Source organism: Notolepis coatsorum (assembly GCF_963971535.1).
Source record: "Notolepis coatsorum genome assembly, chromosome: 10".
Lineage (NCBI taxonomy): Eukaryota > Metazoa > Chordata > Actinopteri > Aulopiformes > Paralepididae > Notolepis > Notolepis coatsorum.
This window is the reverse complement of record NC_140174.1, coordinates 26,768,957-26,788,483: the sequence shown is the minus strand read 5'-3', so window position 1 is coordinate 26,788,483 and position 19,527 is coordinate 26,768,957. Positions and strand designations below refer to the sequence as shown.

The 19,527-nt window shown below is 40.8% G+C and overlaps 1 protein-coding gene across 1 annotated transcript in view; it reads left to right on the top strand.

The window, feature by feature from the left end:
• Window positions 1-2,822: 2,822 nt before the first annotated feature.
• LOC311236221 (receptor-type tyrosine-protein phosphatase H-like) overlaps window positions 2,823-19,527 on the top strand; it is a 47,629-nt gene continuing 30,924 nt past the window's right edge. The window contains exons 1-4 of the mRNA XM_084323869.1: window positions 2,823-2,961; window positions 6,574-6,739; window positions 17,806-17,874; window positions 19,195-19,449. Of these exons, the coding sequence (XP_084179995.1) occupies window positions 2,911-2,961; window positions 6,574-6,739; window positions 17,806-17,874; window positions 19,195-19,449 (541 nt within the window). The 5' untranslated portion in view covers window positions 2,823-2,910. The remainder of the gene's footprint in view (window positions 2,962-6,573; window positions 6,740-17,805; window positions 17,875-19,194; window positions 19,450-19,527) is intronic.

The following is a 19,527-nucleotide window of genomic DNA, read 5'->3' as shown; positions in this document are numbered from 1 at the left end:
TTTTTTTTATTCAATCTGCAATGGCGTCGTTTTCAAAAAACGTGTTTAACACTTTAACTGCCACACACGAGATATCTCGGGTTTATTTTTATGTGGTTGAAAGCCACTCACAAGATTTCTCGGAATTATTATTTTTTTTTTTTTTTAGCGATCTGAAATCATATTGCATCACGCGAGCCTACTCGAGTATACACGAGCGGCGCCGGAGATCATATGTGGAAAAAAGCGCCCTCTATCGTTTTTCAGATGACATAAGGGATTTTGGAATGGACTCAATGAAAATGGATGGGGGAAAAAATCCGGTACTCCACATTTTCCAGTCCACTGATCCAGCCGGGGTTACCACAGTTCATTCTGGAGCCTCTGAGCCCCGCTGATCATGGAGTTCTACTGTATCGCGTTGGATCCATACACTTATCGATTTTTTCGAATGGTGATCAGGAATTGGAATATACCAGTTGGATACCATCTGATGTCAGGTAAGGACTCTATGTTATCAGTGTTAGGATAATCAGACTAATTTTGATGAAGTTATAAGCTGTTTTGTGAAATGGGCTCTTTCGGTTTCACTGTAAAAGTCCAAAGAGGAAATCAACGCGGCGATTATCCGTGCACGGCCCGAATGTGCTTGCGTGCACGTATAATATTGATCATCTAGCATTTATTTGAAAACGATTCATAAAAAGGCCGACGAATATCAACGTTGTGGAATATTCCAGTAAAAGACGATTTTCATAGAATGGTCCAGAATGGGCTGTTTTTTTTTATCTCAAAACGGGTGCTTTTCTAAATGCTCTGAAACGGAAATGACGCGATAAAAAACCAATCTGCCTTGACAGCACTGACTGGAAAATAGTCTTTGATAATGCGATGGGCAGATTAGACACATAGCCATAATTTAAAACATAGATTAGGCGATATTAACGTTAACATTGGCGCCGATGGTGGCATTCAGGGGGTAAAAAGGAAAACCCGGCGTGGCACTCAAAGTGTTAACGTTAACATTGGCGCCGATGGTGGCATTCAAGCGGTAAAACGGAAAACCAGGCGTGGCGCTCAAAGTGTTTTAGTCCCTTTGGGACAGAAAACGTCCCAAGGGGGTAAATGTGTGCAGTGTATTGGTGGGGTGCAGGAAGGTTGGTTCCCATTGACACAAGGGCGTAATAATAATAATAATAATAATAAATGTATTTTATATAGCGCCTTACATTATGCATCTCAAAGCGCTTGACATACATGGCATTATAGCATACGGACAAACACAGTACATGGACAAACACAGTACATGGACTTTCACAATGACGACATGGTGGGGATAATACATTTTTAAATAAATAATAATACTAAAATATAGGTGTGTACAGATGTGAAAATGTAAGTGATGCAGGGGTTGGGGGGTCAGGAGTGAGGGTATGCAAGATTGAACAGATGGGTTTTGAGGTGGGACTTAAATGTTTCTACGGATGGGGCTCTTTGATGTGTAATGGGAGTTGATTCCAAAGTCGGGGAGCAGCGGAGGAGAATGATTTGTTTTCTGTGGATTTAAGGCGGTAGTGTGGTGTGCTCAGAAGGGCTAAGTTGGATGAGCGGAGTGAGCGGGAGGGAGTAGTGTTGAAGGAGGTTGTAGATGTAATCAGGTGCTAGGTAGTGGAGGGCTTTGTAAGTATACTTGACAGGGAGCCAGTGAAGTGAGGCATTAATTAATCATTTGCGCATGAATACAGTTTCTTGATTGGATATTGCAGTTCATTTGAGATTTGACTATTTATATTGCAGATATAGGATAGCTTGCTGACAGGTTATTGATGCAGCTGTCAACCTACACTTTCACAACAGATAAGGAGTCTGAAAGCCAGAACTACGAGACTTGACAAACAGTTTCTACCCACAGGCCATCAGGATTGTGAATGCCAGCTCCCCCACCTTTGCAAGACTGCGATGTTGTGGATTATAATACTAAAACTACAGTTTTCACTCTGCAGTTCTTTTGGTCGGGACAATTCACGTTTCTGTGGCGTTGGGACGGACATGTCTCTAGCATCCCTCTATAAAACTACGCCTATGTTTTGATACAACAGTGTTTTTATCAAAATGTCTGTTGAAAAAAATCTAAACTGACTTGATATGACTTTGGGTGTTGGTGAGAATGTGTTAGTGACGATTTATGTGCTGTTAGTTCCTCATTAGTGTGGAGAGACCATAAAGTTACTGTGAAGATAGTACTAAATATATTCGCTCTGAGGGAGTGAGAAACCGACTACTGGTTCCTGTGAAGCCCTGCACAACTGAAGACACCTACCAAGTTATTAATAGTAAGAAACTTTAAGTAATATTAAAAGAAAATCCCTTTCAAAGCTCATTGCAAATGCTGGGAAATTCCCCATCTATCATTATACGTATCAGAGACACACGCAGAGATGTTGACACTCTCACTCATGGCCAAAATCCCTCTCTCATGTTATTCCAGAAATGTATAGAGTGGACGTAACTTATCACTTGTGCAAACAACAAATTTAAATGACTGATACCTTTTCTACGAACGACAGGCAACGGCCTGTTCATAAGGAAGTGGCAGGCGGTGTAAAGTTCACTGTGGTTTAGCACGGCAAAAAAAATAAAAAGGAGAAGTGACAATACACCATGTTTCTGACGGGCCACGAGAGGAGATCAGAGGTGACAGAGAGGAGGACACAGTTCAGAATTAAAAGTCAACACTGGTGGAATTAAGCTAATAATATTAAGAGCCGCCACATTCCCAGGCCAGGGAGGAAAGCGGAGCTTGTATACAGTGCTGTTGTTTTCACAACAGTACTTGTGGAATTGGTGTTTGGCATTGGAGACAAAGGGGACTCGGTTGGGTTTGTTGTACGTCTTGCAGTGTAACAAACCTCAAGATCTTTATCTCTCAAAATGGGATCAGCTCACTTGCTGCTATTAATCTTCTGCCTGACTCTGTTGTGGGTAAGTTCTCTCTACTTTTGTTTGCCCCCCAGCCCCCCCTTTCCCCTGCTTTGATTGTGATCACATATAATGGTTTTGGTTTCAATTGTCAGGTGAAGATTGCTCACCATGAAGGAAAGCCACATCATTCAAGGTGTAACGACGATAATATGTATAGTGTAAATTAGACCAAAGTTATTGTTGGTCGAATTTAATTGTTGTATAGCTGTTTTTTCTTTTTTGAACAAATGTTTTTTATTTTCCCTTTTTTTTTTACATGAAACAAGACAAACAATACAGTAACAGTAATAATCAACGATAAATCACAGGACAATAACAGAAATAATAATAACAATAATGACAGTCCAGTAATTAAATCAGAATGAAAGTAGATTAAAAGACATAAAAATAATAAATACAATACATGGGCTCTTGCTCGCTCTTGTATAGCTGTTGAAACCTGTTAAGCTTTGATTGTGTGTTTAGTAAACTGTGGCTAGTTTTTGGTGTATTTGAATTCTATCAAAAGTGTATGAGGGATATTGTCGGGCCCTGGATACACATGCATGTGGCTGACTCCATGTATTTTCCAACAGTGTGGTTCCATTAACTTCCTCAGTGAAGCGAAAGTACGAGTGATGAAACTATTTACCATAAAGATAATGGAAACTGTATCTCACACAGTTTCCAGTCATGGCAAACATGAGAATTGACTAAATGAATGAAATATCATGGCAACTCGTGGATAAGTCAAGACAATCAGAAGATTACATGCTCTTCTGTTCTTAATTTTTTTTTATTGTAATTAAAAGTTAATAAAAAAGAAGGAAAAAAGTCTTCCCTACGGGACCATTCTCACTCTATTACCAAGGGCCTTTACAAATTGATCTGTGGGCTTTAAAAGCAGAGGATTGAGGCTGGTCAGAGGATGGGTTCAGAGCTGTCATATCCTGTACATCCTTTCACAGTTTGATTATATGTCCTACACAATTATTTCCTAAAAGAGGGTTTGAACCCTGGTGTTACATTTGAGTTTTTATCAATATATTATTTATCAATATATTACACATAATGTTGAATGATGTAGCTTCACACTGCACTGTACAATAGCCCCTACTGTATCCACTATAAGTTATGGAATGTACATAATTATGCAATAATAGATGTGTCCGTAATTTGAGAAACACAGAAGTTGTAGTAGAGTCTTGGGTGTGAGATTAGAAGGGTGGTCAGTGGTCACCTATGAGATATTTTTCAAGTTAATATTGTGTTATTAATACAGGTCAACAAGCATTTATCTTTTCACAAATATGGGCAATCTGTTTAGAAGTTAAATGCAATAGACTGGGTAGAAATATAGAATAAATGTATTGTCATTATACAGCACAAGTATAGTACAACGGAAAGAAGTTTGGCATCCATTGCATTCATTCATTTATTTTGCATTTATTTTAAATTAGTTGGACCTTATGGTGTTCCTGTTTTGCTCTTGACTTATTGTTATGTTTCTTCTTGACTTGTATATATAGAAGACGTGTCCGGCTCATGGGGACATTAACGTGTGTTGTCGGGCCTTACAAATACATTTGATTTGATTTGATCCAACCAGTGTGCAAATGTAACAGTAAAGTGCAATAGTAATATACAATGTACAGGTGATTAAACGGGATATAAAATATATCCATTTGTACTACTGGGTGTAGTGCTAGTCAGATGTATGTACAGAGTTGTAATATAATATGTACAGTGATACAGGTATTAAGACAGTATGGTACTAGTACGTTACTAGTAAGAGTATGTACAGATATAGATATAGTATCTACAGATATGTAAAAGGATTATGTACAGGTATGTACAGACAGATGTGGATATATATATATATACGGTAAGAATAAATATATATATATACGGTATATACAGCATTGTTGTACATGCTATCATACAGAGTTATATCGGTTTGATACCCGAGACCGATCTTTTAATCTATGCCTTTTTCATTGGATGTGTGAAGAATTCTGGCTAAACGTTATTTCTAGCGCCTCTTGTCTCTAGTTTGCCTCGTGCTGTTTCTGCTGAACTACTATGGAAACACAGAAATCTTTTGACAACATTGGCAGGTGCTGGAACCTGAAACAGCATCATCAAGCCTAATTGATTCCATATTGAACTGATTTGAAATCTAATCGGGTGAGCGAACTATGTGAAACGAAATCGAATTGAATGGTGTAATCGCTGCCTAAATTCAGTCCTACAATCCACAGTCTTGCTTGCTGACTTTTTATTTTTTTTATTGATCTTTTTCCCCCTCCTTTTTCCTCCGATTTTCTCCCATCCCAATGTTAGTCGTTATGCCAATTCCCAATCCCCTTCCTGGTCGCTGCGCACTTACCCCCCACAGTCGGTCTGGGAGAGTGGAGGCTATCACGTGCTTCCTCCTACACACGTCTAGCCAATCAACCGCTTCTTTTCACCTGGCAGCGCGGACTCTCACTGAGAGGGTGTAACGTGTGGAAGGATCACACTACCCCCCTTAGATCCTATCCGCGCTGAGCAGGCGCCCCGACCGAACTGTATGAGTCGCTGTTTACAACGACCCGTACCCACCCCGCCAGCTTTCCCACCCTCTAATACTGCCAATTGTATTAGTGTGAACGGCCAGCCAAGCTGGTGACAACGCCGGAGCTGTGAGCTGGATTCGAACAAGCGAATCCAGCGTCTCCGGTGTTGGTGACGAACGCAATCTCCGCTACGCCACCTGACCGCCTTGCTTGCTGACTTTAAGATATTAACCCTTGTGTGGTGTTCTGGTCTGTGGGACCCGATTTCAATGTTTGCTAAAAGAGAAATGATACAATATGTTTTTGTTTCAGTCTGAGACGCATTGGCCTTGGCTCATTTTCTGTGAAGAACATATTTTCATTGAGCGCACGCTGTGCAGCACCTCTATACATTTATATTACATACGTGGTGTTTGGGTCCACTGGACCTGAAAGTGTGGAAATTGTTGGTGAAAACGTGGTAAAATCTTTACAAAAAGGTCCACTGTGTGCTGTCTGCCTCCACATTGTTTCATTTATATTTTTCAAGATCTTACATTTGATCACAAAAAAACAAATAGCACCTTTATTGATAAATGTGATCTAGCGGAGGTAAATGGGAAACATTAATTATATATGCTGTTTAGCTTGCTTGTAATTGAGATAAAGTTACCGTATGTTGTGTATCTTTTGCATAAATTGCTATAGCTTTATTGTTTTAAAATCGTGAACATTGTGTGAGTAACAAAAACGCAAACACCACACAAGGGTTGAAATAGTAGACCTAGTCTTGAACAAAAACACATGGTTTGAAAAGGGTTAGCATTTGTTTGCATTTCAAACACACTAATAATAAGGGGCGTCAGGAAGTCACATGGTTTCATTTCTATTATTAACTGGGAAGAGAGAAAGCAGAAGTGGCCGTGCTATGTGAGTAGAGGACAAGACAAGGTACAATTTCATAATAACGAGTGAGTGTGTACATACTGATTTACAAGATGCCGGTTTATGTGGGTTTCCTATTACTGATATCTTCTGTAATCCTTTTGTATGTTCATTGTGTGTTTCTTGACAAAGCTGTGACTCTGTTTTTTAGGGTGAAATTTGTTCCAATACCACATTAGCAGAATCAATACCAACGGAATTACCAACAACAGCAGCAGCAACAACAATAACAGCAGCAACAACAGAAATAGCAACAGCAACAACAATAACAGCAACAGCAATAAGAGCAGCAGCAACAACAACCACCAAAGTACCATGTAAGTATGACTCTCTTATCCTCTGTAACCTGTTGAATGATATAGCTGTGCTTCCTCCCTTGGCTGTATTGTACATTTGAATACTTTTGAATGACAATCATGAATGATTATAGATCTGGCCAGTGGCGGACTGGCCATCGGGACGTTCGGGACGAATCCCGATGGGCCGGGACCAAAGTGGGCTGGTCAAAAAAAGAAAAAAAAAAAAAAAAAAAAAACTTTTTTTTTAACTTTTTTTTTTTTTTTTTTGGGCCAGTGTGTGGGCCAGTGTGTGGGCCACTAATGTGGGCCGGTGTGTGGGCCAGTGTGTGAGTCGGTGTGTGGGCCACTAATGTGGGCCAGTGTGTGGGCCGGTGTGTGGGCCAGTGTGTGAGTCGGTGTGTGGGCCACTAATGTGGGCCAGTGTGTGGGCCGGTGTGTGGGCCAGTGTGTGAGTCGGTGTGTGGGCCACTAATGTGGGCCGTGTGTGGGCCGGTGTGTGGGCCGGTGTGTGGGCCAGTGTGTGAGTCGGTGTGTGGGCCACTAATGTGGGCCAGTGTGTGGGCCGGTGTGTGGGCCAGTATGTGGGCCGGTGTGTGGGCCGGTGTGTGGGCCAGTGTGTGGGCCGGTGTGTGGGCCAGTATGTGGGCCAGTGTGTGGGCCGGTGTGTGGGCCAGTGTGTGGGCCAGTGTGTGAGTCGGTGTGTGGGCCAGTATGTGGGCCGGTGTGTGGGCCAGTATGTGGGCCAGTGTGTGGGCCGGTGTGTGGGCCAGTGTGTGGGCCAGTGTGTGGGCCAGTGTGTGGGCCAGTGTGTGGGCCACTAATGTGGGCCGGTGTAGTGTGTGGGCCGGTGTAGTGTGTGGGCCAGTGTGTGGGCCGTATGTGGGCCGGTGTGTGGGCCATTATGTGGGCCGGTGTGTGGGCCAGTGTGTGGGCCGGCAATAAAACAATAAACAAGTTGCATAAACTAAATCAGATTAAAAATGATCACAGTTCTGGTTTGCCTTAAGATGCAGTTTAAGATGGGTCTTGAACATGGAGTATGTAGGTCACTCTCTAATCACAACTGGTAGGCTATTCCAGTAGTTACCACTTTTAACAGAGAACACAGTTTTTGCAATGGTAGTATACCGAAAAGGCACCTTACAGTCCCCTCTACTGATGGCCCTGGTGGTAATGCCAGTGTCTGCTTTCTGTTGGATGAACTCATTCAATGGGGGAGGGGCAAGTCCATGCAGAACCTTGTACATGAAGCAAGTATATTTGAAAACTTGGAAATTCTCGAAACTTAGCATGTTATGTTTTTCTAAAACATTACAGTGATGAAATGAAATTGGTTTCCTATCAAATACTTTTATGGCTTTTTTGTAGAGTAATTATATTGGTGTAAGAGTAGTGACATATAAAAGAGACCAGTTGATAAAACAATAGGCCTACTCGATGTGTGATAAAATCATTGAATGCAGAAACATCCTTGCAGCATTAACTAGTTTCGATGTTAAACTTGACTGTGTTTGTCACTTTCTTCACATGACTTTTTGAAGGTCAATGTAGAGTCCAATGTGACCCCAAGATACTTGAATTAATGTACAATGTCCAGCTCCGCCTCTCCCAGAAACACATTAGAGTGAGTGACCTCTACTGGTGACTTTGTGAACATCATACACACTGTTTTCTTGGTGTTAAGTGAAAGACATGCTTTTGTTAGCCAGTCTTGAATGAGACATGAGACATCAGTGAATGAGATTCACGTTTCCTCCCAACCGCGAGTAGGCCTAGAAGCGCAGAAATGGAGAATGCAAAAAAAGAAAGGGTGGAGCTGAAAAAGCTAGAATTAAAAAACTAAAATTGCTAGTAAAAGACGCAGAACAATGTTCTAAAATTACAGACATGTTTACCCGCTGCTGCTGCTAATGATGATGAAGTTCAAGTGGAAGGAACCAACAGTAACATGACAGGTGCATGCAGTAGCCTAGTGCATATTCTACTGTTGGTGTCTGCCGGTTCATGAGGGCTAGCTAGCCTATACTAGCTCTTGCAGTGATTTCAGTCATTCTATTACAAGACAATGTGCTTTCCGTATTCCTGATTCCTTACAGCACGTGGACGTAAATAGTTGTGACTCGTCGTGACGTTTTTTCTCTGACTAAAAGTTTAGTTAGCAATGTTAGGACTAGTGCCCACCACAGCATCAGAAGCTAAAGTGCTAACCTAGAGAGCCAATCAGAACCTAGGACGGGCTGCAAATTAATCGGCTACTAATATTATAATAGTAAATACTAAAATAAAATACTATTATGTTCCCTTCCAAATTTTCATGTTGATATAATATTGGTAATCTAATTGATTGAATTGATTAGTTGCCATTTTACATGCTTAAATAAGATGTACCTTAGAATTCCCAACTGTTAGCCATGTTCTCGATCTGTATATGATTAGTCTCATCTACATGTTTGTAAATAACCACAGCTAACTAGCTTAAGCTAACAACTAGGTCAACTACTACCCCGTTGACTATAACCACCAACATAGTTGCATGGATGAAACAATCCAACAATAAACAACTACAACACAGTTGTATCAGTTCCAGGGATGGCACGATACCGCGATACCCATCCGATACTGCCGCGCCCCCCCCCCCATAGCACACATGACTCAGTTATGCAATAGTGCTGCTGCTTTTTATTTTGTTCAAATGATTTAGTTAATACGTTAATACGACTACAGTGATTTCATGGCGGCTTCCTGTCCTCACGTCTAAAACGTCCGTTTACCGGTACATCGCGTGAAGATTTTAAAATCCATTGGTAAACAAACAGTGCTGAAAATATACACTTTGACTGCTGTTTTGATAGGGTTAGGGCAGGGGTGTCAAACTATATTTCACAGAGGGCCACATCAGCATGGTAGCCCTCAAAGGGCCAAAGTATAAATGTAAATATAATGTAATGTAAAATAAATGCAACTACTCCTTTACATATTGTTAAATAACTGTTTCTGTATTCATTACTTCTATTCTATTACTTCAAGTTACAAATATTACATATTGTGATAGGAAAAAATTGTATTTGCTCTTTAACCCTGCTCAGAAAATGTCTACAATGCACTTCTGTGGAAATTGCCTACGTTTTTCTGCTCTATATTTCTTCGTAAAGATGCAAGGAGATACACAGGTGTTACTTCCAGTCCCCTACACATCCTGCTACGTCAAATATAATGATAAAACTGCCCGTTGCCAGGGCAACACAGGAAGCTTGTTTCCAGTTAGAAATGGCAGGTTTGCATTTTTGCCCCCCACCCCCGGTATGCGGTATCCTGTCTCTGCATTTAAACTCTTTTCAGCTACACCTTGTAAACTGAAGTGAGACTCTGTACACAGATAATACATTTAGCTTATCAGCTTCTATCCTTGATTCAAGTAAGCATTCATTCACAGTTCCAACTGGGTAATTTTTTGCTAAAATTCCACCACAATATGCATTTGCATAGATGTAAAAATATACGTTATTTTAAGATAAATCCTTTTGATTTATCAGGTTAAGAACCCCATATTACTCCATCAATCAATGATCAAGCTATTTTTCATTTTCATTTCATTTAATTTTTATTTATTTGTACATGGAATTGTTACAGTCCAACAGTGTCTTCAGTACATATTGACTTAATATGATCCACTAAACTCCATGGCCGAAAGGAACAGGAAGAAGAAGGCTCAATATTGTACCTGCCCCTACACACATACAGTACACTGATAGACTGTTCATAGCGCAATGTTTACCAAACCAAACAAAATGTACATACTTATTTTGCAGAAATTAAAACATAAACACAATTAAATTAACATAAATAAATAAATGTTGTGTATATCAGTTAAATTACATATTTACTGAGGTTCATTCATTTATACACACAGACACACACACATGTATCTATATATTTATAGTACACTGTTCTATTATATCATGTATTATTCTATATAATTGTATTATTTTTATTTTATTATACTATAACTAAATTATACTATATTATACTAAAGTAACTAGACTATATTATATTGGTATACAGTAATATACAATATTATTTTATATACTGTTATTTTAATATATTATTATTCTATAATATATATAAATCAAATCAAATCAAATTTATTTGTAAGGCCCGACAACACACGTTAATGTCCCCATGGGCCGTACATGTCTTCTTTAAACAAGTCAAGAAGAAACATAACAATAAGTCAAGAACAGAACAAGAACACCATAAGGTCCAACAAATTTAAAATAAATGCAAATAAATGAAAGAATATATATATACTACTATATTACTATACTGTAATGCTTTGCTATATTCTGTTATGATAAACTGCAATACTATACTAAATGTGCTACTCGTAGTTAAACAAATGTGATTGCATATAACAGCTAACTGCTACAGCTAAGTTGGTAGTTAGCCTATTCCATTAATGTTGAATGTATTTATGAAGGTTGTTGATGGTGGTTGGCGCTGATTAGCAGACATGATTCCGTCAGTCTGCCACAGGGCAGCTGTGTTTGCTGATGCTGCTCACAACCACCAGTAGTGTATGACTGTGTGAGTGTGAATGCTTGATGGTTTCTGTGAAGCGCTTTGTGGAACAATGCTGATATACAGTTAAGAATGAGTAATTCGCTTTTGGTTTTTAAGAAAATGGGTTGTAAAGCTATTTTTGAAAACTACAATGGTGAATAATACTGTTTTCTTTTGCTATTTTCTTTTAGAATACTGTTTTGGAGTCTTAATTTTTTTAATTTGTTTTTTTTTATCCACTTTTTCTCCCATTTTCTACATTTTCTCCCATCCCAATTTCGTATCATCCAATTCAACCCTCCCCTGTCACGAACGCTGTTTCTTGCCTCCCACAAGCCGGCTGCAATGTGGACTAAGTCATACATAGCACAAGTCCCCTCCGGTACTTGAGGTAACAGCAGTCGCATCTTTTCACCTGCGCAGCTCGATCTCTCAGTGGCGAGGAGTAACGCGTGGGAGGCTCACGCTGCCCCCGACACTTCCTGATTCTACTGCGCAGGCGCACCAACCGACCTGTAGGAGTCGCTGTCCACAACGCCCGATCCCCACCCATCAGTTTCCCACCCCCTAATACGGCCAATGTGTATTAGTATGAACGACCAGCTAAACTGAAAGCAATGTGGAGCGCTGGGCTCGAACAGGCGAGCCCAGCGTCTCCAGTATTTGTGGCGAGCGCCTTGCCCACTACGCCACGTAGCCGCCATTTTTTTTTAATTTTTGTTAATAATATAGGACAGGCATATATAAGCATTATGCTTCAGTCTGTACCTTTTCAGTCACTGTAAAATCAAATATTGTTAAATGATGGGGTATATTGTATTGTGTGAGATGATGACTGAATAAACTACTACTACTACTACTACTACTACTACTACTACTTTGGGTGTTTTCAAAAGGCTGAAAAACGCTGTATGAATTCAAGCCATTATTATTGATTGCTGATGTTCTTCTTATGCAGTTGACTCTGAGGAAAGAGAGAGCGCCCAGTCCAGCACAGCTGACCCTGAGGGGAGAGAGAGCGCCCAGTCCAGCACAGCTGACCCTGAGGGGAGAGAGAGCGCCCAGTCCAGCACAGCTGACCCTGAGGGGAGAGAGAGCGCCCAGTCCAGCACAGCTGACCCTGAGGGGAGAGAGAGAGCCCAGTCCAGACAGACAGACAGACAGACAGACAGAGAGAGAGACAGAGAGACAGACACACAGAGAGAGAGACAGAGAGAGAGAGACACAGAGAGAGAGACAGAGAGAGAGAGACACAGAGAGAGAGACACAGAGAGAGACACAGAGAGACACAGAGAGAGACACACAGAGAGAGAGAGACACAGAGAGAGACACAGAGAGAGAGAGAGACACAGAGAGAGACACACAGAGAGAGGGAGAAACAGAGAGAGAGAGACACACACACAGAGAGACACATACACAGAGAGAGAGAGAGAGAGAGAGAGAGAGAGAGAGAGAGAGAGAGAAGAGAGAGAGAGAGAGAGAGAGAGAGAGAGAGAGAGAGAGAGAGAGAGAGAGAGAGAGAGAGAGAGAGAGAGAGAGAGAGAGAGAGAGAGAGAGAGAGAGAGAGGGAGAGAGAGAGAGAGAGAGAGAGAGAGAGAGAGAGAGAGAGAGAGAGAGAGAGAGAGAAGAGAGAGAGAGAGAGAGAGAGAGAGAGAGAGAGAGAGAGAGAGAGAGAGAGAGAGAGAGAGAGAGAGAGAGAGAGAGGAGAGAGAGAGAGAGAGAGAGAGAGAGAGAGAGAGAGAGAGAGAGAAAACAGGCTCTTGGAATGGGTGTCTGGGAGGAAGTGGGGGGGTCTTTCAATGTTGATTAAACGGCAAGCAACTAATGTCATGAGTGCCAAATTAAAGGACAATAAATCCAATCTAACTGAAATTGTGTAGCACAGACCTTTCTATTAGGGATGCTCGATATTGGCTTTTTAACCGATACCGATATACCGATATTGTCCAACTCTTAATTTCCGATACCGATATCAACCGATACCGATATATGCAGGGTTTCCCGCCCCAAGAAATGGAATAATTTCAGGTAATTAAAGGATAACTCCACTTTTTTTTTAATTAGCTTATTTAAACATCTTCCCTGGAGTTAGACAAGAAGATGCATACCTTTTTTGTCTCTGTGCGTGCATTTTAGCTTTGGGAATAGACGCTCCGTTAGCATAGCTTAGCTTCATTCACTGGAAGTGAGGCAGGACAGTAGCCTTACAGTGCCTTACAGTGTATTGCAAGGTCTGACATTGACCAAACTTGATATGCATGACTTGGTGGGCTCTAGGTCAACTCCTGAAAAGGGGGGTCAATGTCAGACCTTGCAATCAAAAGTTAGGGGGCTAATAACCCTTGCCATAATTTCAGTGCGCCCCTAACTTTTGATTGCAAGGTCTGACATTGACCCCCTTTTCAGGAGTTGACCTAGAGCCCACCAAGGTCATGCATATCAAGTTTGGTCAATGTCAGACCTTGCAATACACTGTAAGGCACTGTAAGGCTACTGTCCTGCCTCACTTCCAGTGATGAAGCTATGCTATGCTAACGGAGCGTCTATTCCCAAAGCTAAAATGCACGCACAGAGACAAAAAAGGTATGCATCTTCTTGTCTAACTCCAGGGAAGATGTTAAATAAGCTAATTTAAAAAAAAAAGTGGAGTTATCCTTTAACATTACATATCTCTTGTTGTGGAATTAACACAACATTATGCATACTTTTGACAATAAATAAAATCAGAATTGGTTCTTACTTGCTTGCCTGGGTAAATAAAGGTTATAGAAATGTAAATAAAATATTATTTTTTAAAAACCAATACCGATATTTTTCGATATCACATTTTAATGCCGATATCGGCCGATAATATTGGTAGGCCGATAATATCGGACATCCCTACTTTCTATGGATCAAAACCTCAATATTATTATGGTGTAGTTAATACTTCATGTATCCTTAATCCCTAGGCTAATGAGGCACTAAGATGTTAGTAAAAAAAAAAACATATGCCAATGACGGGAAGTAACGGTATATGTATGTGTGTGTCTGTGTGTGTGTGTGTGTGCACTGTGCATGAGTGCACATCTAGGGGCGGTGTGTAGATTTGGTCTCCCTGATGTTGACTCCTTAGCCACAGCCTTGGGTTGTTTAATACTGGACAAGTGTTTCATAACGCCCGTTGTGTGGGCCCGGTTTCGGGGCCGGTGCGTGGGCCGGTGTGTGGGCTGGTGTGTCTGAATGTCCCGGGCTGAATTTGTGTCCCAGTCCGCCACTGGATCTGGCCAATGCCTTTGACACTGTGGATCATGAACAGCTTTTGGAGCGGCTGAGAGACATTGGTGTCACTAATCACAGTGTAGCATGGTTCGAGAACTACATCTCTGATCACACTCAGTCAGTAAAATCCGACAACCTATTAACCCAGTCCCTATCCATCTCTAAGGGGGTCCCCCAAGGCTCCTTACTAGCTCCAATCCTCTTCTCCATCTATATAAACAACATAGGCCAGCCCTATTCCCCGTACCTGGTTCAACTAAGTCGATCAAAAGTCCCATTATCCAGATTCAATTAACCCAATGTTTTAATCCAGGCTTTCCTTGTTCCTCGAACGCTGATTCAGTCTCGTTCATTCGAACCAGACTTGATGCTCAGGATAAGTGCGCACGTCCGCCTCACATGAAAAGACAGCAGGTGTCGATCGCAGAAATTCTGATTTTCTAAACAATTGATTGATTGATTGATTTAAAACTTTATTAACAAGATTGCAGAATGAGTACAATACAGTATGGCTCAATAGCCTCGCCGACAAGTTAAATGCATAATCTATAGGCACATTTTAAGTCCCTCATTACCCCAATCAATCAGATTATATTTATTTAAATGTGCCTGCTGGCAATAGGCTTAATGCTATGAATAATCTAATGAGATCTTGCTAGCGAAAATAATTATTTCAACTCTTTCAGAATAAGTATACAAAAACAAGCCCAAAGATAAAGAGTATATCTAATTGATACGAATTAATAGATACTTATGAGGATATCTGTACTGTATGCGCTTAGGTATCATGTAATATAATAAATACATTGTTCCTAAAGTTTTCAGGCTGCGACCCCCGAAATAACGGTGTCAGAGAGCCGCGACCCCCACTATTATATAGAGGTGGTTGAAACGCAAACGTTCACACGCACACATATGCATTGGAGGCTTTTAACATGCACAATAACTACACAAAATAACACAATAATCAAACAACCATCAAATGAATACATATAGCGTGTTAGGCTATAATGTCACCTAATGAGATGGATGGGCATAGTCTGGGTTTAATTTTGGAGACAGCGACTCGGAGATCATCCTCCACATTCATTCAGACGTGATCTGTACTTATTTTTTATATAAGTCAGTGCAGATAATGTTTTTTTCGAATAGGTAGGTATAGCTGTGCGTATTCCCCCTCAATTGATATATCTAGTCGGCATCGGAGGTGGGCAGCGATCTGGGACGCATTCTCCATCAGAAACAAGCGCGCCTCATCCCGCAGCTCAAACAGGTGTCGTGCAGTATAGGAAATCCATAGGCTGAATATGATTTATTATCAGCATTTTAGGTATATTATTTTACATTTCAAAAGCATTTATTTGACCAGTTTAATGTATTTTAATTGTTTTTAATTATAGGCCTATTTCACACATTCTATGAAATCAATACATTCTGGAAATCATCTCGCGAAAACATTATTCAGAATGGTATAATGGGATCAAAGATCACCTACGGGAGGCTGCAATTCGAAACTGGCCCCCGTAAATGTCCAAACACCCCCTCCCACCCACCCACCCCCTCCCAATGTACAGTTTCCTCCCCCTCGTATATATATTTTCTGTTAGGATCTCTGTTTAACAGTACTGTATATTTGCATATCTGTATGTCATGTATGTCATAAATGTCATGATATATATCTGTATATCTGTATGTCATTATGAATTGAAAATGGGGGACCCTGATGTAAACAAGACGAAAGTCTTTCTCTGGGTCTGCATCCCCTTAACAATTGTGTGTATTGAGCCGTACTGTATTGTACCCCATTCTGCAATCTGTTAATAAAGTTTCCAATCAATCAATCAATCTCTGAGGAAGGGAGCTGCCATTTTGTTCTGAGGGAGTGGTCAGCTTATATCCAGCTAACTCAACTAAACCCTGCTCCGGAGCAGGTTCAAACTTTTCGATCTGTTGCCATAGCGACTTAGAAAATCCGACGTTGGGGAACGGAAATGTCTGGCTTAAGTCAAGCTATGCTGAAAACTATCCGGCTAACTCAGTTAGCCAGGTACGGGGAATAGGGCCCAGTTTGCTGGAAACTCCCTAATTCACCTCTATGCTGATGACACAGTCCTGTACACCTCTGGTCCCTCCCCGGATGCTGTCCTGAAAACTCCAGGAGAGCTTTCTAAATATCCAAGCTGGTTTCTCCGCCCTTTGCCTGGTCCTAAACACCAGTAAGACCAAAGTTATGTGGTTCGGCCACAAGGGTGCCTCCCAGACTGGCACCATTGTAGCCGCCGATGGCAAAAAGCTTGAACTGGTCACCTCCTATAAATACCTGGGAGTGTGGATCGACATCAAACTCTCCTTCTCTGAACACCTAACTAAACTGCAGGCCAAAGTCAAAGCAAGGCTTAGCTTTCTGTATAGGAACCGTTCCTTCTTCACTAGATCTGCTAAACTCACCCTGGTCCAGATGACTGTCCTGCCGCTATTTGATTTTAGCGATGTAATCTACCGCTTGGCCCGTAAAGGTGATTTAGAGTGCTTAGATATCCTATATCACTCCGCCATTCGCTTCGCTACCAATGCCCCCTACAGGACCCACCACTGCGAGCTATACTCCCTAGTAAACTGGCCCTCCCTGGAGATTAGACGCAACATCAACTGGCTGGCCTTTGTATATAAAACACTTCTAGGCCGTACTCCCCCTTACCTTACTCGCCTAGTCCACCCTCGTCCACTCCCGAATTACCACACCCGGTCAGCCACACATATCCTGGTAAACGCCCCCCATGCCAACTCCTCACAAGGCCGTTCCTCCTTTCAGTACGCAGCAGCTGATAGCTGGAACACACTACAAAAAACCTTAAATATGGAAACGTTTATTTCAATTAGATTGTTTAAGGAAACTTTAACAAACTAGAGCACTCATGTAGATGTTTCTCCGTGTGCTAACACCATGCTGCCACTATTGTTCTGTAGTCCGTCAGTTGTTGTTGTTCAGTTCAGTTGTTGCTCTGTATATATGTCCTGCCTTTTTAATAATGTTCCTTTGTGTTTTATTTTTATTTATTTTATTTTATCCCCCATCCCCTTTCCCCTAGGGGGCTTTTTACCCCAAAATAGGCCGTTATTGAAAATAAGAACTTGTTCTTAACTAACCTGCCTATTCAAATAAAGGTTTGATGATGATGATGATGATGATGATGAAAATGAAGTGTGAAATCCTTGCCTAAATGTAGCTGTAATCGCAAGTATTGTCTCCCTCTCTGCATCAGCTACTGCTTGGACCCCGTCTGTGTCTGTGGATGTCGGAAGCACTGGATACCCATCTACAACTGCAACTAGTAGGTCACCATATTTTGTTTATGGATTAGATTAGATTAAATTCATTGTCGTTGCACAAGTACAGAGTACAACTAAATTAAGTTGGCATCTAACCAGAGTGCAAATAAGTAAAGTGCATTGTAGTATACAGTATAACATGTATATGTGGACTGGAGTATATATAATATGACACATCTATAGAGTAAATATGCTAATCTAATGTATGTACAGTATTATTATATACAGTGGTAACAGTATGAATACACTATGGTAATAAACCAGTTCAGGAGGTAGAGCCATTGTCTGGTAATCGGAAGGTTCCCGGTTCGATTCCCGCTCCTCATGGGCAGTGTGTCGAAGTGTCCTTGAGCAAGACACTTAACCCCTACATGTAACTGCTCCCGATGAACAGGTTGGCAGGCACCTTGCATGGTTGCCTCCGCCGTCGATGTATGAATGTGTGAGTGAATGGGTCAATGTGAGGAACAAAAGTTTTTAATTCTTTGGATAAAAGCTGTTATATAAATACACCATTTACCATTTACCATTTGGCCAGCATTTTAAGTCTTGAGATTAACAACCCTAAACAAGCTGTTCAGAATTATTGCCCTCTGTGATGTCACAAGGGAGACACAAGAAATTAAGTAGTTTTGATTAATCAATTATCTGCTTTTTGGAGCCAGGAACAATGCCTACCTGCCTAGTTTGTAAAAGCCATTTATTATTGGGTGTGGGGTAGCAAGGCAGGGTCATTTGGTGTGTTGCTACACCCACCAAAATGTTGTGTTTAATACAAGGTAAGAAAGAGGTTCAGGTTTCAAGTTTTGTTTTATTTGTCACATATAAGGTACATAACAACATTCTTGGTTCTGTATGAGCCTCCTGAGATTGTGCTTCATACGGTAAAAAAAAAGTAAAAAGAATAAAAACCAAACACTATACAAAATATACAATATACAAAACTAAAGTACAAAATGCTAAAATGAGGTAGAGATGTAGTGCAAATCTTTTTGTAATGAATACATAAAATAGATAAAACATGGTGTATAAAGTTAGTGTGTGCATGTGTGTGCAATGCATGTAGAATGGGTGAGTTAGTATTGCATAGAGTCATTGGTGCTGGACAATAAATAATTATAATTAGATTTAGACTAGTTTCTTTGCAAAAGAAAAAAACGAACAAACACAGATTCAAGGAAGTCATAAAAAAGTGTTGAAAAGATACATAATAGGGCCTACGTCCCCTTTAATATTGACAATGCTATGATAATGAATGAAATGCCAATAGATCAATGTTGATAACACAGATTCGGGTTGAATAACGTCTCTTTCTGTCGTAGCTCCTTCCAATGCAGAGGAGTTTAAAGCAACGGGGCAAAACAAGACCAGTATAACTCTACAGTGGAACAAAGTGAACAGCACTGTCAGTTATAATCTTCAGTATGGTGATGAGAATAAAGAAGTGTTCAGTGGAGATGGACCCATAATAACACACACTGTCTCGCCACTTCAGAGTGGAACTCAATACCACTTCACTCTCTTCACTGTGTTTGAAAATGTCAGCAGCACTGGAGTGAACGTCACTGCAGTCACTGGTAAGACATTTTGATTTTGTGTTGTGTTCTTATGGTAAACTTATGGTAAACTACATTATTGCTATTATCTCATTATCT